This window comes from Anser anser (genome assembly GCF_964211835.1).
Source record: "Anser anser genome assembly, chromosome: 2".
NCBI classification, from domain to species: Eukaryota; Metazoa; Chordata; class Aves; order Anseriformes; family Anatidae; genus Anser; species Anser anser.
The window spans coordinates 80,115,481-80,136,550 of NC_139721.1; the positions used below are offsets into that span (position 1 = coordinate 80,115,481).

At 40.4% G+C, this 21,070-nt stretch overlaps 1 protein-coding gene across 1 annotated transcript; it reads right to left on the reverse strand.

The window, feature by feature from the left end:
• Nucleotides 1-73: 73 nt before the first annotated feature.
• Nucleotides 74-20,471, reverse strand: LOC310895540 (uncharacterized protein). The gene is made up of 17 exons (XM_083827009.1): nt 20,292-20,471; nt 18,452-18,628; nt 17,304-17,390; nt 16,451-16,588; nt 14,322-14,439; nt 13,619-13,761; nt 12,039-12,206; nt 10,758-11,158; nt 10,425-10,435; nt 9,749-10,030; nt 8,984-9,101; nt 7,614-7,785; nt 5,913-6,050; nt 4,643-4,760; nt 4,254-4,396; nt 2,342-2,509; nt 74-1,355 (listed from the first exon to the last, which is right to left on the reverse strand). Exons 1-17 carry the CDS (start codon nt 20,454-20,456, stop codon nt 951-953), a joined length of 2,952 nt encoding a protein of 983 aa, XP_083683135.1. The 5' UTR covers nt 20,457-20,471; the 3' UTR covers nt 74-950.
• Between the last annotated feature and the right edge of the window lie 599 nt (nt 20,472-21,070).

The following is a 21,070-nucleotide window of genomic DNA, read 5'->3' on the forward strand; positions in this document are numbered from 1 at the left end:
GAAGTAGTTGTTTTCTTCTTGTTACAGGTGTTGCATGATTTATGGTCACCAAAGAAAGGAACTCCCACAGCACTCACCATGAGTTCATTTATTATTTCAGGAACAGCAAAACAAATCACTGTTAGCAAAGTCATTTTAGTTTTTATCTTTGGCAAAAGAGGTTTAACAAACCATGAACAGGAAAAACATGCAAATAGAAAAAAATAAAACTTTGGCATTTAAATACCACAGAGGAACCATATGCTTTTTTATTACATTCTTTGTTAAAGGACTAATAAACTAAGTGATAGCTAATATACCCAGCTGTCACATAGTGGTAAGACAACTATCCTTACCCCATGAAAACCTGCAAGGTCACTTATTACAGAGACATACTTTTATTCCCACTCTTGTATAAGTGCTGTCCAGTTATCATCCAAAAAAACAAATCTAGTCAGGATGCTTAACAACATATAGCAGGTTGCCAAAGCCTCCTTTCATCTCCCTTCACCTTTATGAAAACGTTAAACGTTCCGGGAGAATGAAAAAAGACAAAAAATACTGGGGATGGGAAGAAAAACAGGGAACACAGCATGAGATGTCTTCCAATCTGTCAGAAACAAAATCTACTTCTTCCTTTTCTGAGATGTCACTATCTGATTCACTGTCTGGTGGCCACAAAAAGGAGACTGATGGGAACTACAAGCACAGATTCAAGCGTTCACTGAGCATATTTCTTGTCAGCAAGAAGTTAGAAAACTCTCTACTCAGGTGCTCAGAACAGCAAACCTGTTTTAAACGGCAGCTGCTGTGTATGTCTAAGTGTCTCTGGTACTCTACTGAAGCCCAAATTAATGACCAGAGAACTGGATTCAGGCACAGTTGAAAGAGGCAGTTAGTGCAAAAGAGTAATCCTATCCTAAAGGAACAAAGTTACCGTGTTAACGGCAGCACTTTGTCAAGACATATTTTTAGGGAGAGCAATATCTGCCACAAAACAGAATGCTGGAAGTTTTATTGTGCCGGATGAAGAAGAGGAATGGATGATCAGCAGTGAAATCGGGAACAATCATAGCACAGCGCATTAACATCACTCCTGCCGTGGCAGCTGCTGCTTCAGTGCCTTCTTCATTGACTTCCACAAAGGACTTGTGAACCACTTCGGAAAGCACTAGCTCGTTACCAGCTGAGATGGCTGAGAAGTCTGCCTTCTGTAAGTCAAATGCATCAGGCATTCCCATGTTGCTCAAAAGAGGTTTCAGATCGTAATTTTCTTCCAATTTAAATCTGGGCAAAGACACGTTCACCTCTGTCATGTCCATCATTTCAGGATTAATCCAATCTATCAGCTTCTCATATGTAAGTTCTCTTTCCAGCTAAAAAAAAAAAAAGCCTCCAAAGTTACATAATTAAAACAAGAAGAGTCACAATTTTATGCAGGCATAAGTGCTGATTACTATATCTGTTTATAAAGTGCATAACGTGCATCTTTTTCTGGAGCTCACAGGGTCTTAAGCCAAAGTACAAATTTTATTACTTACTAGAGACTATGGCTTCAGCTGAGATCAATCCTGTATGCTCTCTGTGGTAGATACATTACTATGAGATAGTATCTCAAAGTTTACTTTTATAAAACACATTAGACTGTAAAAAAATATATATTTTTACATATGGGAAGTAAAAGCACAGAAGAACTGATGACAAGGTCCAAAAGAAACCAAACCCAGTTCTTCCTTTTAACCAAAAGATCCTATTTCAGGACCTTCCAGCTGACAGGCTGGTGAAAAAGCCTGCCTACAACACCCTTTGTAGTCAGTGTTCGAAAAACTTACTAATTGCTTGGCCAGAGCACAAGGCAACCAAAACTTGTATCTCTAAAAACTTACTAATTGCTTGGCCAGAGCACAAGGCAACCAAAACTTGTATCTCTACAACAGAGGAGACCACAGACTTCCCTGTGAGCATTCTAAGTAGAGGGCCAGTGACAATGTGCCAGCTGTTCAGTACGGAAGACCTATGGGACAAGCTATAGAAAGTCCGTATTGGAAATTGTAATTGCTCCACCAGATCTGCTCTCACCTGCTGCTCACCGTACTAGGGCTTCACTATAACCACAGCTAACTCCTGCTCCTGATGAGGGTTACATCTTCCATAGCCTCTGACTTAGGGGGCAGCACACAGCTTGACCAGTAGTGAAAAGAATACATGCCACTTTGGGGTCAGGGAAATATGGGACATATTTCAGCCAATCCTGAGCGCCAGTGGTATAATAGCTTTGGAACTGAACTGCAGGTTCACATGCTGTACCAAACTCGCATCCCTGGCCGGATACAAACTGTCTGGATTTAGCTCAACAGCTTACCTTTTCCAAGCCAGTAGATTCATCCTGGATTGCATCAGGGAGCAGGATGATCATGCTGAGTTCATTGCCAACATATGGGAGCTCAAGGACTTTGGTCTCCAGGTCTCCAATATAGGTCATGTTAAATTTATCTTTTCTGAACATCATCTGCACAGGTTTGGTCTCATTCTGAAATAAAGACATCAACAGTTACTACTGAGCCAGTATGCTGGTCTTAAAATGCAAAGCAGGCAACCAGTTACTTAAAGCTTTTTAGGTCGCTGTACAGTCAAATTCTAAGTACACTTCAGTGTACAGCCTTGTCACTCTTCCATAAAGTAAAAGATAAGAATTAAGGATGCCTAAGATTTAATTTTTAATTGCTAATGTGGAAATATATGTGAAATTTGTTTTAAGGCAAAGAAGCAAGAACACACATTTGTTCAGTTAAGAACTACTGAGAAGCACTAAGGAGAGCTGGTAAGAAGCAGGGCCTAGGTTCCTTGCTTTAAATTAATACAAAATAATTTCTGTGTAGGTATTTTCATTTCACCCCGTGTGGCTCTAAGCACTATAACAAAGCAATTGAAATATTTTAATATGCTACTAAAATGCTAAGGCATTGAGAGCATCATTTTGAATTTTTAAAAGTCACAGGGGTAGTAAGAAGGTGTAAGATTTTTGTTTCATTTTTCACCATCTCCTTCCATTTACACATGGAACATCAGCTACTTTTGGTTTACATTTTCCTCCTTTTTAGTTAAGTTTAATCACTTCTCCCCTTACCTTTACAAGATAGCCATGCAAGGTGTTGCCTTTTTTTTTTTTAAAGGAAAGTCCATTGAAACAATGCCCTCAGATTAATTATGCCAGAAGTGATTTTGCAACAGCAATCAATGACGCATGTAAAGGATGGATAAGCAAAGAAAAGGCCACACAGCATGCCAAAAATCATCCAGCAAGTCATAAGAAGTGCAAAAGTCAAAGATATACTAGATGTCATAGGATTCTGAGAAGACTACCGGGATGTTAAAGTAACTCTAATCCTGGACAGACTGTAAAATAACTAGCTTAAAGCTTCAGGTTAGCACCTGGGATTTCCAACTGCTCATTTGAGCCTACTCATTGACTTCTGCAGCTCATCAGTGGCTAGTCATTAGCAAGATGAAAATACAAATTTAAGCCATTCGGTTGTAACAAGGAAAGAGGTTTGCAGCTGTTTGCATATCTAAAAGTGAGTTCCTTGGCTGAGCCAAAGTAGCATTACTCAATCTCACAGCTACTTGGAAAAAGTTGTATCTTGATCTCAAAGACTAGAATCTTCAAAAACAAGCAAATAAAACTGTTTGCAAAGAAAACGGTTATCCAAGAGCTAGGCTGGGCCTCACACCCTTATACATCATTGGATCTGTCTCTGCAGGAGAGGAAAGAGCCTTAAGCAAATACATAAGCCTGGGCTTTGTGTCATCTCTGTGGGGAAACCGATGGCAAACCTTCCTTCCAAACAGGAACCAAGTCAGTCCAGTGGTTTCTGAAGTGCTACAGTACATATAGTATGGGGAGAGCAATATAATGCCCTATATGAAAAGTGGAGCAGTTTCAAGCATTCTTGGATATACTTCATCACTGTGAGAGTGACAGTTTGAAATCAGGCATGAGGGCTTTAATTTTGCATAGTGCTTGTTTTAAGCAGGTGAGTTCTTACAGAATTCACATTACCAATTCATTTTCATCCTGGAGAAATACTTGTGTGATATTAAAAATCCTAGTAATTACATGAACCTTAAGAGAAACTAAGCAAAGAGCTTTCATATCAAGGGGACAGGCAGTAAGAAGCTCCATGCAGCCTACCTAAGGTAACGCTGCCTGAATGATTTTTTTTCCTTCCAAGTTAAATGTATCATTGTATTGTCAGCACGTTAGTACATCATACCTTGTTAATTTTAAATTGCGCTTCGTTTGTCTTCTCTTGGTCAAACTTCTTTTCCCAGTTGCCTTTGAAATAGATGGCATTCACCAACACAAGTCTGGTCATTGAATCAAGAATTCCCTCTGCCAGCAGGTTTTTAATTTTACCTTTAGGATACAATGAAAGAAAACACAATTTTTAACAGTGGCATGTATATAATTATCACAGATAGTATCTAATGTGTATTAATTATTGGCTAATTAAAGGAATTATGTACCTATCAGAGAGAGTTCAATAATTGTGGCTTCTTTTTTTAAAAGAAAAAAAGAATCACAATATGACATCTTGAAGTAGCTGTTTATGCAAGCCCTGACTACCACTAAATGCAGCAGGGAGTTCTGCAAAACACTCACCTTCAGTCTTTTCTTCTACCCAGCCATTTATTTGTTTTCTGGAATCCTCTGAAGCATTCTTGAAGTCAGTCTGTTCTAGTCCAGCATGGTAGAATTTCTGACTGGATTCTATAAATGACTGCCAGAAACATTCAAAACAGCTTTTCACCAGTATACTCTTACTGACATTCAGTCACAGATGATTTTTAAATACACAGAAAAATCTATTCCCTCTCCTCCCCCAGTTTCATATAAAACTATTAATGTTTTGTCCTACACGTTCCAATTAGTTGTAGTATCACCTATTGAAGCTAGCAATTATTTTCCCCTTTAAGTCAAATGGCTTCTTTTATATGCTACAAAGTTCTACAGACTCAACTGAGAAATGATGTGCCTAGGATGTTTGTTCTTTTTGCTTGAGTGAGAAAACATATGATGTTACAAGCTTCTGCCCACATAAACTTCATTGTCAAACTTCCCAGGCGAATGAAAACTTTTAGGGCAGAGGGGAAACAGATTTTTCTTAGAGAAAAGAAAAATTCTCTCAGATTTAATATAATTAGATCTTTATTCACAAATGCAAAATTCAGAGTATAATCCATGTAATTTTAGTCTAATATAGGAACAAAACTAACATTCTTCATTAAAAAACACCTGTAAATTAGGAAGCACTATAGTGACAAACAGTGACAACATAACAGCATTTGTTTTTCTGCAGAAGTTCTTAGACATAGAACTCCATCACTCCCAGGAAAAAAAAAAATTAGACCCATACCTCTATTTCTAGGGAAGTACCTAAAGAACCATGTACCTAAAAGTACCTATTATCCTTATTTACATATTCTGATAAGGAAAATATTAAGAGTCACGTACTCCTCCTAGTATGTTCTCTGGATGACTTAACAGAGAAAAGAAACTCCAAATACTGTCCATGCTGGACAGCAATAACAAGTATTTTTCACCGTATTTACACATGATCAAAGGAAAAGAGATTTGTAAACCATTTGGCCCATAGCACCCCCAAAAAGAATGGGTGATGAAACCCAGAAGATCTATAGTCTGATGGATTTTATAGTGCTTTGCACCAGTTACGCATTCAGATCACAGGGTCATCTAAAAGGATCTGCTCCACCTAGTTCAGACCTCAGTCTTCTGCACTAACTCTCAGGTTGGTAGGTCTCAACCTAGAAAGACTTGGGAAGTAAAACCCAAAGCCTTTGTCTGACCTCCAAAGGGAATACCTAGTAAGTACATTATACTTAAAAACATCACAAATTTAATGTTTACTTACAGAGAGAAACTCAAATGTCGTTTCTCCGTAAAGTCGGTTAGCAGTTCTGAGGATGTATTTGGCGTCTGGATCGTTAATTTCAGAGAGAAGTGACTGATACCCATTGTGAGCATCCTCAGCTTTGTTCAGAGAAAGCACCTGTAGAAAGACAAATATCCTCAATGTAGTCCATGTCTTCTTTGAAGCAATTGCTTCAGCACAACTGTTTTTTGTTTCTTTTTTGTTTTGTTTTTTAAATGAGCTTTGGGCTTAAACACTGACTTGAAAACATATTTTTCATCATATCTCCTGTTGTGCAAGTAATAAATAAGGTTGCAGAAAAGAGAGCAGCATTAGGTTCCTTGACTCTGGCTGAGGGTTAGAAGACCACTGACTGGTTGAGGTTAGAAGGGACCTCTGGAGGCCATCTGGTCCAACCTCCCTGCTTTCTAAGGAATCCACCCAGCCCCCAAAGAAGTCTGTGTCTAGACACATCCTGCCTTTTTCTTAATGCTGCACAAGGTTCCTCTTGGAAAACTGGGTATTTATAATCCCTATCCTTGAAAGCCTAGCAAGAACTCTGTTAAAATCCAGAGACCAAAAGAACCTGAAGTTAAAAACAAAGCAAAACTTCACAATTTCACATTGTTTATAATAGCACCAAAGGATTTTATTTAATATCTTAGATCCAAACAAGGGAGGATACAAACCTGATCCAGTCCTTCAAGCAAAAATCGAAAATAGGCTGCTGTAGATGTTGTTAATGCAAGCAAGGATTTAAACTCCTATTAAAACAACATCCCAGCTCCACTCTCATTCTTCTTCATCACTACTACCATTGCTACAAGTGTAAATGCATAAGTGATCTGTTCCAAATTACAGTGCCAGGAAGAGGGAGGCAGGCCGTACCTCAGTGGATGTGGGATAAGCTGCGCTGCAATTACTGATGGGTCTGAACATGCATATAGGCAGACCCTACCATTAATACAGCAGTCACTGTTCATTACACTAACTCCCCTCTTGTTAACTTACTTCCAAATTTACATCATTAGGTTTACTTTTCATTGATCATCCAGCTTTGTCCTGTTCTAAACCCTTGCTCAGGTACCCACTGGGACTTCAAAGCTATGTTCTTAGCCCTGCACCACTTCCTTCTTCTGGATGTTCCAGGATTAAAATTCTAGGTTGTGAAAGCACAAGCTAACATACCAGATGAGCAACTGGTGGTTTTTCTTGGTTTCTTAAAATCTGGGACTAACATGACATGCTTACAGGTTGGATTTTTTTTTTTTTAAAGTGCCTGGCTACATGTTCAAAACATGCACAGTCTGACAGTCTGATATTAAGCCCAAAAAAGATGATAGAAAAAAATATTTTATGTAGGTTTATATTTGTATAGCTATAGGTGAATCTTCAGCTACAAGAAAAAAAATCCCAGATACCTCTTAATGACATACTAAGGAAGATCTGTATCTCCAAAACAAACCCCCCCACACAACATAAGAACAGGAACCTCTTAATTTTATACTGAAGGAAGGCCCCCCGCTACGCAAGCACAATAAAACACATGTACTGCTTACGTGCATACCAAATAAAGATCTCCGCTCTCCGAATCCAGAATGATTATAACGATTTAGCATAAATGGAGGTCACAGACTATAATACAGACTTACTGTTCATATTGTTCATCAAATTCAGTACACTAAGTTTACAGAGACATACCTTTGCTATTTGGGCTTCAGTGTTACCTTTTGAACCCAGCAAAATCATAGACAAAGCAGAAGAAATACTAAAAGGAGAAAAGAATAGATTCCGTGTGCCATTTTTCTCACACAGCTGTCTTAAGAGGTCCAATGCAAAAGTGGTATTTGCTGCACTGAGGCTATCCATGATTCAGAGCCTAGGAGATAAAACACAAAAAGAAAGGAACGGCTCAAATTTATTTGAATACAAACTGATAATCTGTGTTTTACGTTTCCCAATATAAACTATTCACAAAATGTCTTGGTTAGGGTACAATATTATGAAAAACTGGTTTGGTGGAATAAGTATCTTAAATCCCATACTAGGCAGTAGGTGGATTTATTGCTTTTATATTTCAATCCCGGACCTGTAGTAGAAGGAACGATTCCCATTGGCATCATTGGGCTTATTCACTGGCTAAATAATACTACATCTTTTGAGATGTGCATTCATGACAGTAATTTGTTTAGCATTTGTTAGAACAAGTCTCCTTTGACTCTGCAACGACAATTATTCGCTTTAGAGGATAACCAAAGCAAAACGGCATTAGAATGGCAGAATTCCAAACTTACCTTCTCCAAGCCTGTGTATCTGTAGTAATTCCTTCAGCGTACTTGTTTGTGCGCAAGCTGTATTTTAAACCTAACAGCAAGCCTGGTAGAAGTCAGCTGAACGAGTTGACCTACAAGATTCAAATGAAATTTATCTGCTCAGCATGACAGATTAGTGCAATTTCCTGCTGCAGTACAAAGAAAAAAAATCAAAGTCCACTGCAGCTTGGCTTTTATTGTCTACAACACGGAAATATACATGATAAAATAGACTGGTCATAGAGAACTTGATGGTACATGCATGCTCCAACACATGTAACTCAATGCCTGTCAGACATCAGCCACATAGCTAGCTAACTAACCTGACATTAGACCACATACCTATAGAAGGAGCATTAAATGCCTGAATGCCGAGTTAACTACAGGTAAGTACCACCAGATGTAAGGTATCAACTGACAGTAATTTGTGTGCATATGTGTGTTTTTATTGTTGAGGCAGTGCCTAGCGTTGGTATGTTGCTACAAAATACAAAACCAACACCTAATTCATATTCCTGATTCACCATATCAAATAAAGAGGACGAAAGAACAAGTTTGTGCATGCGTTCTTTTCCTTCTATAAAAATATCCTTGCTAGCAGCTTTATTACAGACAACAGTAGGAACTTTCTTGTGTTTCTCTTCTCCTCTAACTGAAAAGAAAAAAAAAAAGTTTGGATTGAAAAAATCCTTCAATTCTGTCTGAAACAGGAGTGATGTAACTACATGCACTTTACAGCGTAAGTAGGAGGCACTTTACATTTTCAGTTCACGTTGGTTATTCCGACAACCAAAATTTTCGCTGTCAGACCGCCAGCAAGGAGGTTTTTGACGTGGAAGTGCCAGAAGTTTTTGTAGGCTTTCCATGACAGGCAAACCTTTACAGACAAAAGGACGCATCTCACACCATTTGCCTCAAAATCTGTGCATTTAGCCAAATGTCAAGGAACAGCGCAACAGCTGAGACGTTGGGCAAGGAGCAGCATCTTTAGCTATCCACGCTCTTCCCACAGCTCAGGAACCGTAACATAACCCAACAAAGGGCTTTTGGAGACGATGCAGAACAGCGTAAGGAACAAGAAAACCCAAGAGGCAAGCGCACGTTATCTATTTCCACCTGCCTGCCACAAACCCCTCAGAGACCATGCCATAGACAGGGAGCTAGGCACACAGCACCGCGCCGGCGGCAGCGATTTTGGGGTGTCCTGACCCCAAATCTGGTCTCCTGCGCTTTGGGAAAGGCTGCTCTGAGCTTACAGGGCTCCCCGGGGCACCCGGCCCCAGCAAGCTGCGGCTCTGCCCCGGCCACCGCCCGGTGGCCGCACCCCGGCGACACCACGGCACGGCACAGCCACCGGTATGCAGCCGGCGGCCCAGCCGCAGCTCCCTGGCTGATACAGGCTTCCATGATGGGAAAGGAGCTTCAGGGAAGCGCCAAAAAGTCCCCTGTTCCCCTCAAAAAAAAAAAACATCCAACGCACACTGCCCGTAGAAAACAGTACAGCGCACCAGCCTCCCCACTCACCCAGCCGGCCGGCCACCGGCGTTTCCCCGGCCTCCGCTCCGCCCTTCCCCCGGAAGCCTTGCCCGGCCACGGGCCGCCCATCGCCGGGGAAAGGGGCTGGAGGTCGGCCCCTCCATGGCCGCCAACCGAGGTGAGGCTGGGGCTGGGGGCTCCGCCGCTGCGCCCCTTCCCCGCTATGGCCGCGAGCGTCCGGCGGCCATTTTGGCCGCAGCCCCCCTCCATCTCCGCAGGCCTTGCTTTGCTTCTTGTTTCCTACCTTCTCTTCCCCCTCTCCTCGTATAACTGACAGAAAACACCATCAGGCTATGAGCGTTATTCGATGTTATTATTATTATTAACGAAGGCGAGCTGTTGCTGTAGCCAGAGGCTGAGCATGGTTCTGGCACGCCTGTAGCTCTAAGTGAGGCAAACAGCCCTTACAGGGGTGTGGTTTTTGTAATTATTTTTTGAGGCAGTCTGTGGAAGAATGCATTGATGTGAAATTCAGAGATGACGAAGACTTAAGCCTGGGGAGGTGTAAGAAACAAGGGGGGTGGCTAGCTTTGCTTGGGAGGGTCTGCCTCTAGCTGCAATGCAGGGACCTAATCAAAGGCTAAACAGGCTAATTATAGCAAGGTGGAAGTGCAGACCACATCTGAATCGGGATGTGGTCATGAGGGTGAGGACTGGGCCTCACGTTTGCATGCACTGCAGTGAGGGAAAGGGGGATGACAATGCCACGGCTGATAGTGGCTGGGGGACAGAGTTACCTTGATGGCCTAATCTGAGTGCTAACCAGGGTTGCTCTGTCAACACGAGGCATTGTGTGCTCCCCTAGGCACTGTCATAGCTGTCATTTTGGGGTAGGAGAAGCAAAAGGAGAAGCATTGCTTCAGGCCATGGGGTGTGTGGTCTGATAGAGAAGGAGTCCAGGTCCTGGTATCCCTCCAACTGCAGCAGGAGTATCAGGTTTTACCCCGAGCTGGCAAACCGCTATCTGCTGCTCTGCAGGGAAGGGAGTAATGCTGACTAGGGTGAGCAGAGTCTGCCAAAGAAGAGGATGGTTTGGGATTTGTTGTGTCTAATAAAGAAGAGGAAGGGGTGGTCAGCTTTAAAAGTTACTTTAGGTGTTCTTGATCTCATCACCAGGACACCTGTGGCAGCTACTGCCTCAGTACCTTCTTCATTAACCTCCACAAAAGCTTTGTGAATAACTTTTGAGATGAAGAGGTCCTTCTTCACTGACATCCCTGTGAAATCAGCCTGAACTGGATCAAAAGCGTTTCGTATGCCCATGCTGCTCAAAGTGGATTTAAGATCATAATTTTCTTCCAGCTTCAACTTGGGCAGGTACAGTTCTACTTCAGCTTTCATCATATTGTCTGAGTTGGACCATTCAGCCAGTTTCTCATAGGTCAGCTCTCTTTCCACCTGCAACGAAAGGAAGAAAATAGTCATAATGCAAAGGACAAAGAGAAAACATGCACACCAGAGTATAACACTTGTCAAGATGTAAAACAAAGTCCAGCTACCAGCTGGATACGCAGCTGGGATGTTTTCCATATTCTTAGGACGTGATCCTGCAAAGTGCTGAGTGACTTACAGTCTTGTCTATTTCCTTAAAGGTGGTAAGGTGTAGCCGTGAACCCTCAGAATAGTTCCTTATTTTTTGTGGATGCGAGAAGTATTGCTTTTTTGCGATGTCATAATGATATTAATAGGCCTTCAGTATATGTGTATATGAAAGATATTTCTCTTAGTGGTAAGTAAGTAGGATGCATAGGACCTTGGGTACAAATAAAAATGTTTGCTCTGATCTATTTAGAGTCTGAAACTGATCCTGGCATGATCATGAGTGGCTGCTGATACCTTGTGGGTCAGGATAGGACAGTCAGTGCTTAGTTTGAGAATCCTCACCACAAAAGTATCAGATGCAAATCCAGACTGCAAGTGACATAAAATGATTAATGCAGCTTTCAGAAGAAGATTAATTCTAGGGCATGATGTTTCAGATTTGTTTTTTCCTTCCTTGTTCTGCTATTCTGGCAATAGAAAAGAGGACACAAAATAGGCTAAGACAGTAGTGTGGACAGACTTTCTTAGGTGTATCAAGTAGAATATTATGTTTGCATCATTAACAAATGCCATGAATCCTAGGCTGAGAAATCATTGTATTATAGCTTATGAAACAAATTATGCACACAGCAAATCCCTTTCTGCCATAATTTTGAAGCTCATTCTTCCTCACTATTTTCATCTGTTTCCATTAATGTCTCATAGTGTATGTGATGCAACAGTATGTAAATTTTACCAGCTCCAGACCAGTCGTGTTGTCACTGATGTCATCTGGTAGGAGAATGAACATGCTGACTTCATTTTCCACATATGGCAGCTCAATGATTTGGAATTTCATGGTTGTTTCATGAAGGATCAAAAATGTATCTCTCAGAAACATCATCTGTACTGGCTTAGTCCTGGTCTGTGAAACAATTAAGACATAAAAAATAAGTAGTACTTCTTCATTCCTTAGAAGTAATGAAGATTAGTTGCTTCTTTGAACTGAAAGCAAAGATTTGTAAACAAGTGTAAGACTCAGCAACGTTTGAATATTTTTCCAGTACCGTTTCCTTCAGACAGTATCCCATATGGCCCTGTTCCAAAATCAATGGAATCTTTGAAGAAAAATCCATATAGACACATATGCTATCTACCTGCTAACTTAATTACATGTAATGTATTTCTCACTCTAAAAGCAAGGAGTGAGCTTTGATAAGCAAATAATTACTCTGTATTTCAGGTTTCCTCACAGACTGTACATTGTTGGAGTGAATGTGTTGTGTGAGGGTTGAAATGTTGACTTTCTTTCCTTGGATACCATCAACTCTTTTGCATACTCCCAAGCAGTACTGATTTTCTTGATTTGCCTCTGAACCATATTTTCCGTGACCTGTGCTGGCTTTTCCTCAAACCACAGAGGGTTTGATTACCAAATGGAATAAAATTACCCAGCAATTTTCTGCATTCCCAAGCTGTGTTCATGTTCACAGACCTTTACTGATATATCCACTCTCTCCTTTCCATTGTTACACAAGTGCAAAAGTTCATCTGTTTGCAGGCTTTGCTATCAGATACGCTGTGAATTAAACCCTCTCTGTGTGCTGTGTACCATGAGTAATCCTAAAACCACATGTGTAGTGTAGTAGCTGTCAGATACACAGCCACAGTATCGACGCAATTGCTTCAAATCACCCGGTATACAAAAGATGTTTGCATGCTTAATCTATGTCAAACAAGGTATGTGTTTCGATTGACAAATCCTTTTGCTCACCTTTGACATAAAAATACTCATGCAGTGAGCTACTGTGAATTGTCAGTGCATGAATGTTTAAATAGTTAGCTCAATCATATCCTCAGCGTATACCGAACACATCATCCACACGCACTTGGCTAAAATGTTGAACCCTCATGAAAATTCCACATGAGGTTTTGCGCAACCGCAAGGGTACATTAGGAAAGAGCAGTTGGTTCAGATAGCTTGAACTCAGATTATAGACTATCTGTCTCAAAAGCATAAAAGAGACCTAGGTGTCTAAACACTGCTCTCAGAAGTAGCTCAGTCCCTTTTGAAAATGGCACCTCAATACTTAGAGAAATTTCTTCTTATGCTTAAGTTACTTAACCATAGTGTTTTGGTAGGAAGGAGCTACTAATTAGAGAGAAAATCTTATTCTCGTGCATCTGTGTAAATAAGATAATTCTGTCTTCTTTTCACAATTGCTCTTCTCACTGAGTTTATACCATGTGCCTATCTACAGGTAGTGTTGCAGAAATGCAGATGAAATATTTAGAGGTTTCTCACTCTTCTGTAATAGATAAATTGAAGGAATTTACCTTGCTTAACCTGAATGGTGTCTCAGAAGTATCTTTTTCCAGAAATCTCTTTTCCCAGTTTCCTTTGAAATAAATGGCGTTTACTAAGACCAGGACAGTGTGAGAATCAAGAGATCCTGCAGGCAGCAGATTCTGGATCTTCCCTTCAAAATCAGAGAAATAAGACTGTTATTTCAGTATGACAGTGTGAATTACCAATTTTAGTTGTGCTTTCTCTGTGCCTGTGTATCTAGCAAAAGTGTTTGCATCTGGGAGATTTTTTCCTGTACCTTCTTCATAGTATACATATGGTTAAAAGTATCTCTATTTTTTTAATATATTTGCTGCAGTTTTGATAGTAGATGACATTTGAAATTGGTTAAAGCTTGGACATTCTGGGAAGCTGGTTAAATGCAGTTTGAAACATTCAGAAGGAAAGCCTTCTTTAATCAGGGTGGAGCCATTCAGTATCTACTTCTGCCTCCAATGAACAGAAATAATTCAGAGGAGGCCACGACTGGAAGGATCAAAGGAAAGACCTTGTGAAGAGCAGCAGTTAGGTTTGGAGGGAGCCACTCTTCAAGCCATTTAACTGCACTTTGCTTGTCACCGCCCCTGAGTTTCCATCTCTTGTGGATCCCTGGCTGCAGGAGAAATACAAGTGGAAATGCAAATGATTTGGAAATGGGAGAAGAAAAAGGCATTAGAGTGGTACTTAACTTACTTTCTGTTTCATTTTCAACCCAGGAATTGATCTGTGCTCTGGCTTGTTCCGCAGCTGTCTTAAAGTTTACAGCTTGTGGTTTTACTTTGTAATACCTTGTAATGAGTTCCAAGAATTTCTGAAAGATAAAATTGGAAAATGAATGCTTATGTAGTTAAATTTAAGCTACAAAAGTGGTAGAAATAATCACTTCAACAGTTATACAATCTGCTAATACACAATTGGTGAAAATATAATTAATTTGAAATTAGATAACCCTTAAAATAAGGTCTGATACATTCTGTGCTAAATATTAAGTGAGGACTGATCAAAATTCAGTGCTTCTGTCTCATGGAGAGTGATACGTCATGTTTTTGTACTTGAAATTCAAAATCGAAATTTGTAGTTTTGAAATATCACGTGAAATAAACATTTTTCACCTTTTTTGTCATTGTTATTTCTCAGAATGACCTTTTCATATCATTGAAGTATTTTCTGCTGTGTGATGTAGAGTTCAGTACAAGAGGGAAGAATAGCCTCACAAAGTTGAAATAACATTTTTAGATTTACTTCAGAGTCAAGGAACCCGCCAAGAGTTTGTGAGGACAATAGAGGGTCAGGCATAAAAGGAATGGCATGGTAGGATAACACTGTGGCAGAAAACTAGAATCGACTTTTACATTGCTGTGAGACAGTTCTGTGAGACAGTTCAGGGAGATTCCCAGCAGGAAATTCTCTAATTAGTCTTAAAGGGTAGATACATGAGATTGTGGAGAAAATGAGCAATAAGCATTCAGCAGGACTTACTTAATTTAATGACTGAGTAATTGCTAATTACTCAGGAGATGGAAGCAAACTCCAAGATCAAAGAACAGTAATCTCATTTAAAACCACCTTCCAAGAAACTGGATGATGATTAATACAATGTCACTTCTTAAAAGGATGTCAAAGATACGGGGAACTACAAACTCATGAGCCCACAGGGCACATGAATAAATAGGTTTAGCGGGCATGTGGATAAGCATGATGTATTGGAGCAGCATTTTGTAATAGGAAGTCCTACATTACAAATCTGTTGGAGTTTTTTTGAAGGTGTCAGGAAGCCTGTGGGTAAGAAGGTTAAGCCATTACAGCCTATTTGGATTACCAAAAGGGCATTTCAGAAGAATTCCCACCAAAGGCTTTTGAAGAAGCTGAGTATCCGTGGGACTACAGAGAAAGATCTCGTCCATTTAAAAGAACGGAAACCAACAGGAGGAGGAAATAGTGTTCATGGTAAATGGATATTACTATTGGAGTTCTGCAGGGATAAGTGATGAGATTTGTGCTAAAATATTTAATTTATAGAACATAGATCTAAATATTTACATTACAATATACACATAGAAACATCTGTAAATAATCCAGTGGAGGGTAGTATATAGAGCATGATTACACTTCAGGAATGAGGTGTTGAGGCTATAATGGACAGTCGTGTGAAAAATACCTGCCCGGTAACGGTCAAAAAGGCAAATATAATTTGAAGGGTTAGAAAGAAAGAAGTTAAGTAATAAAAGGATGAACATTAATTGCCACTCTGTAAAGCCATGGTGTGCCTATGGTTTGAATTCTCTGTGCAGCTCTGGCCTCCCCATCTCAGAAATGCTGGAGTATAAGTACCACCGACAAGGGGAACAAGGATGACCAGGGATACAGAGAAGCTTCCTTTAGAGGAAAAACAAACCAACAGTGATGCTAACAAGTAGCAGGCTGAAAAGACACAAGGAGCTTCCTACACTTCAGCTGTGGAAGTCCTGGTGCTAAAGTCTGCAGTAGGTTTAAAAGGCAAGTCTGCAAATTCATGAACAAACAGCTCTCCAAGGTCTGTTAAATAGATGTGGCCTCTGGTTTGGGAAGTCCCTGAGCTGCAGATCGCTTGGTGACCAGAGTGGATTCCGGAGAAGCATCACTATGCAGCAAGCCATGTACCTCCTAAGCTTTTGCCCACTGGTGGAGACAGGTGGACCTCTTGTCCAGGTAAGACTAGCACAGTATGGCTGTCCTCACATTCTCACTAAAACCGCAGTGCTATCATTTGGAAAATTTTGATCACCTCTATTATCAATAGCTTTTAAACTCAGAATATTTTTAAGCAAAAACGTTCAACTCACAGGCAGTAACGGGTAGGTCTCTTCCTCAAACAGTTGGTTGGCGCTTTTCAGCGAGTAGGTGTTTCTGGGCTTGTTGATGGCAGACAGGAGCTCTTTGAAGCCTGCATGGATGTCTTCAGCTGCCTCATGCTCAGGACCCTTGGAAAGAGATATCAATTAGTATGGAAATATTTTTTCTCTCTGGAGGTTTGCACCTTCTGTGGTCATTTGAAAAGCCTCAGGTCATTTTAATTTAAAAGGAATGCCAAGAGCTAGAGCTCTTTTTTGTTTGAGTATCTAGCATATTTGCGGCACTACGTACAACTGGACAAATTGTTTCTGTCTGTAGGGTGAAGATTTGATTCTGCAAAGGTGCCTAGGCCAGTGGGGTCATCCGCTGATGGTGCAGCCAGGAGGTTGGATCATCTCTTTTCAGTCATAGCCTGGCCTAATTTTGAGTATCACTAGGACCATTAAGGCAGCCTTGCAACTTTTGAGCTTTTTGAGCTTTTGACAATGGGCATCTATGCAATTGGTGCATGGTGGCTTAACATTAGGTTGGTGAGGCAGCATTCCTCGCTTTAGTCTTTTTTCACTCGTGCTGAGACATGGACTTCTAGGAAGGACACATGGAAAAGCACTTGGTGGTCAGAGGATAGAAGAGGTTGAGTTTTGCAAAGGAATGGGGACAGACTGAAGAGGTAATGGAGAGAGATGTCTGGAGAACCACATCAGGCAGACCTTGCTACAACTTAGAAATTCAGTGAATTACTAAAATGAATGCAGATATAATGATTTATCTTGAGGATTCATCCTGAGCCATCTAAAAGGAGAATTATATTTATTTCTCTGAGTCTTTTGTTGTAATACATGCCATTTCTCCATTCTTTGGTCTCCCCAAAGAAGGCCTTGTTGTCTCAGAAGAACTTTCTTCTCTTCCAGTCTGGTTAAAATGAAGAACCTGTGACAATGACAAATTTTCATAAAGACAGCTTGTTTTAAGAAGCTAAGCGTGCTCAAGTGTATGTAATTGTATTAGTCTTCTACTTAGGAAAATTCACCGGTCATGCACAATGTTAGTTAATCTACTGAAGTTAATGAGGACAAGACCTTACTCTCAATTTATACTCTATAATTATTTCATAATTATATCTATTTTAGTTATACTTACTGCTTAATAACAGAGCACTATCATGGCTCAGACATGAATTTATTTGGAACAATGGTCAATTCATGCTTAGTTATGTGGAATTTATTTTCAGATCCTGACTAATCAGAACAAACAGCATAGTGCAGTTCAGAGTCTTACTGCTGGGATGCCAATGTAAAACTCTAAAGTTAATGTATGTACCTAAATGCATATAGCCTAAAACAGTACAAGACCAACAAGTTCTGTAAAAGTGATCATGAGATCATTTTTTCACTTCTAGTGTGTCTCCATTATGCATGGGAGGAAAATTACCTGATTTATGGACTAACCATGTTACAAGCAAAGATATTTGTACTGCTCCTGTGCAGTCAGGCTTGGAATCAGGAGAGCTCACTGATTTGGGTGTGCAGAATGAGAACACAGATATACCACTTTCAGAAACAACTGGGGTCTAGAAGCAGTGATAGTATCTCTGGCTCTCCCTTCTCTAGAGTGTTGCATATTAATTGCATATTAATTTTGTTAATAAAGATGTCTTTATTACTACTTGAGCACAACGTCAGGTGAATTATTCTCTTCAATGGCAATTTAAATGGAAGGCAGAGTTCCCAACAAGACTGCAGTAGTCTCTAATGTCAATAACTTCCCTCTGGCAACTGTTAAGTGTAAGCTAAATGTAGGGGTAGTAGAGCAGGGAGCTCTTGGAAATAAACTGGAAGAACAGTGACCTGCAGGAATGAGATTATTTCTTGTACCCAACACAATGACAAATCACTGTTTTCCCCATGTTGCTCCTTTCTGTTCCACATAGGCAGGTGGGTAATGCGATTTGTGTGGCAACCAGCTTTAATACTGCTAATTTCACAGCCTACCTTAGCCATCTGTGCTGCAGTGTCACCTTTTGCACCCAGATAGACCATGGCGAGAGCAGTTGCAATACTCCAAGGAGCAAAGAAAATGTTCTGGCCTTTGGAAGTTTCATTCAGCTTTTTGTAAAGGTCCAGAGCAAAGCTGTTGGTTGATGCTGAGAGAGACTCCATCGATACAGCCTGAGGTAAATGATTGGCAGGCAGAGGTGATGACTGCTTCTTCACAATTTAAACAAAACAAAACATCAAGCAAACACAAAGCTCCTAGTGGGAGATTGCCTGCACCCGCTCAAATGCAGTGTTGGGATGTCCCTGTTAATTGTCAAAATACTGCATAGATACCAAGTACAGTCAGATAGTAGGATTTTTTTTAAGACCTGCATTATTTCTCCCTTCCCCATCGCTCCTAAGTATTTATAGTCTTGTTTCAACCCTTTTACTTAGTCATCATCAGATAAGCACTATTTTAGCTAGGAATGTTTTCACAAACTAAAATAATAAAAAATGAAAGCATTTGCTTAAGTTTCATATAATTATTCTTTGGTTCTGAGGTTGTGAAACAGAAGCATTTCCCACTGTGCTTCTTTGAGCTCTTCTCCTTATTTCTTTAAACTTCCTTAAATATTATTTTCCACCGAAAGAAGCATAGTGAACTCATGCAATTCCTTACTTGTATTTAAAAGGCTTCTAGAGATCTGTACATTGCTACATGTTCTTTGTGGAGATAGATCTACATTTGGTACCTGTAGCTGGATTTGTTAATTACTGTTTTTCAAGTAAACTCTTGTATCTTACAACCCCAGAAATTCAGAAATTTCCATTGCCTTCAACAGTATGAGGACTGCTCATACCAAAGACAGTGCATGGTTGCATCAGGTGAAAGACTAAGCAGTAGATCAACAAAAACAATGGAACATTTTAATCCATCTTCACCCACAATTTACATGCTTAAATCAAAACCAGCAGTCCATAAGACAGTTGCCATGCAGTGTTAGAGATACCTAGAGCCTCCAGGATCCTCGAATTTGGATTTCAAAGTTTCCCAAGGCTCCAAAACAGCTTCCAACATTCTCAGGAGTGCTTCAGAGGTGAACACCCTGCAGTGTAGCTCATACGTAAGCATGTTTAGGACCAGGTATCTCTTACTGCTGTGCCTGGAGGAGCTGATCAGCTAGATACTCTAGCTGATATCTAGGAGCAAGAGCAGATCTAGGGAACAGGGCTGAGATGAATGTTTTTGCCTGAAGAATTTCAAACCAATCTCTGCTGTTTCCAGAGTGTGCCTGAACTGAATCTGCACGCAGCAATCAGACATTTCTCAGGCTTGAGAGAGAAAACAAGTGCAGGTTTGTGCGAAGTTCATCAATCTACTAGACGATTTGGTCATCCGGGAAAGAAAAATTCTGGATGCCTGATCCAGTAGTTTTTTTTATACAAATGAAGCAGCGGTTTGAGCCAATGCACCCAATGCTGACTGTCCAAAATGCTGTGTTAGAGAGTCATGCTGTCATGTGTCTCTAGGAGCGCATTCTCTCCTGCAGTCTGTACTCACTCCTAAACCAACTCGTAGCCTGGTGATTAAGGTAGGCACCCTGCCTACTGTGAGGAAACTTTCTGCCCTCTCTGGCTGTACAGGTTTTGCACAGTCTGGGTTTGCATCCTGATCACTGCGCATTTTGCACAGTGTTTTCCAAAGAGCTGCAGTTTGTACTAAGAAATGAACAGCCCCTTCCCCTGCGTGACATTTATGCCATCATTTAACTGCTCAGTTCCAATGAATTTATACAAATTTTTAAGACTTCCAAAATAAAGCTGGTTATATAGATATGAATGTTTACCCTACCTGAAATCCTGCGAGAGAGGGAAGAGTTAAGATGTCTTCAGTCAGGATCTGTTGGTGGTATGTGAGGCAATGAATATTTTGGAAATGTAGAAATGGTTGCACCTCCCTTTTCTTCCCTACATCCTCCTCTTGTATTAATGTGCCTGTTCCCTCATTTATTCCCATTTCTTCTTTCCATCACCAGCTTGCAGAACTTAAAGAGAGGGAGAGAAGGAAGGTGAGGTTCAAAACCACTGCTAGTTGGTGTGCATCCTGAAACCTGAAGGCCAGTACACCTTTCTCCCAGTGGTGTCTAGCCTGCAAAACTATGGGAATTGCAGAAGAGAATAGAGCCACACTGCATTGACAAAGGACACGCTGAAATAATTTTACAGCTTCCTTTTCTTATTACTCTGCAAATTGGGAAATTAATAGAAACTAATCTAAAAGATTTGACTGAAAAGGAGCACTGAAGTAGGCTGTTATTGCTGTTGTCAAATGGCAAAATGTGACTTGTCAAATTTCAGAGGGGAAAGGTTTGAATACTCGTGTCTGTCAGGTCACATAAAACCCTTATTTTGTGATATTTTACACTTGTCCTCTTATGTCTCAGAAATCAGATCCTCAAGAAAGCTCAGAAGGTACTACCACAGTCACCTAAAATACATGATGAGATATAAGTGAACACTGGGCTCATTTGAACTGTTGGATGGTGCTTTAACAAAATGTGGCTCCTAGCAGAGGAGGTGAAGGTGCTTTAGATAACTACAGGCCCTGCACTATACCAAGCTCCTTATTCC

What these genes read in the sequence shown, in the direction of transcription:
- LOC310895540 (XM_083827009.1), bottom strand. Translation starts at nt 20,456, where the DNA reads ATGGGAATAAATGAGGGAACAGGCACATTAATACAAGAGGAGGATGTA. An exon ending in CGACATTTGAGTTTCTCTCT is followed by an intron (nt 4,761 to 5,912) that starts GTAAGTAAACAT and finishes TGTTTCTGGCAG; the next exon opens with TCATTTATAGAATCCAGTCA. An exon ending in GGTAGAAGAAAAGACTGAAG is followed by an intron (nt 4,397 to 4,642) that starts GTGAGTGTTTTG and finishes TGTATCCTAAAG; the next exon opens with GTAAAATTAAAAACCTGCTG.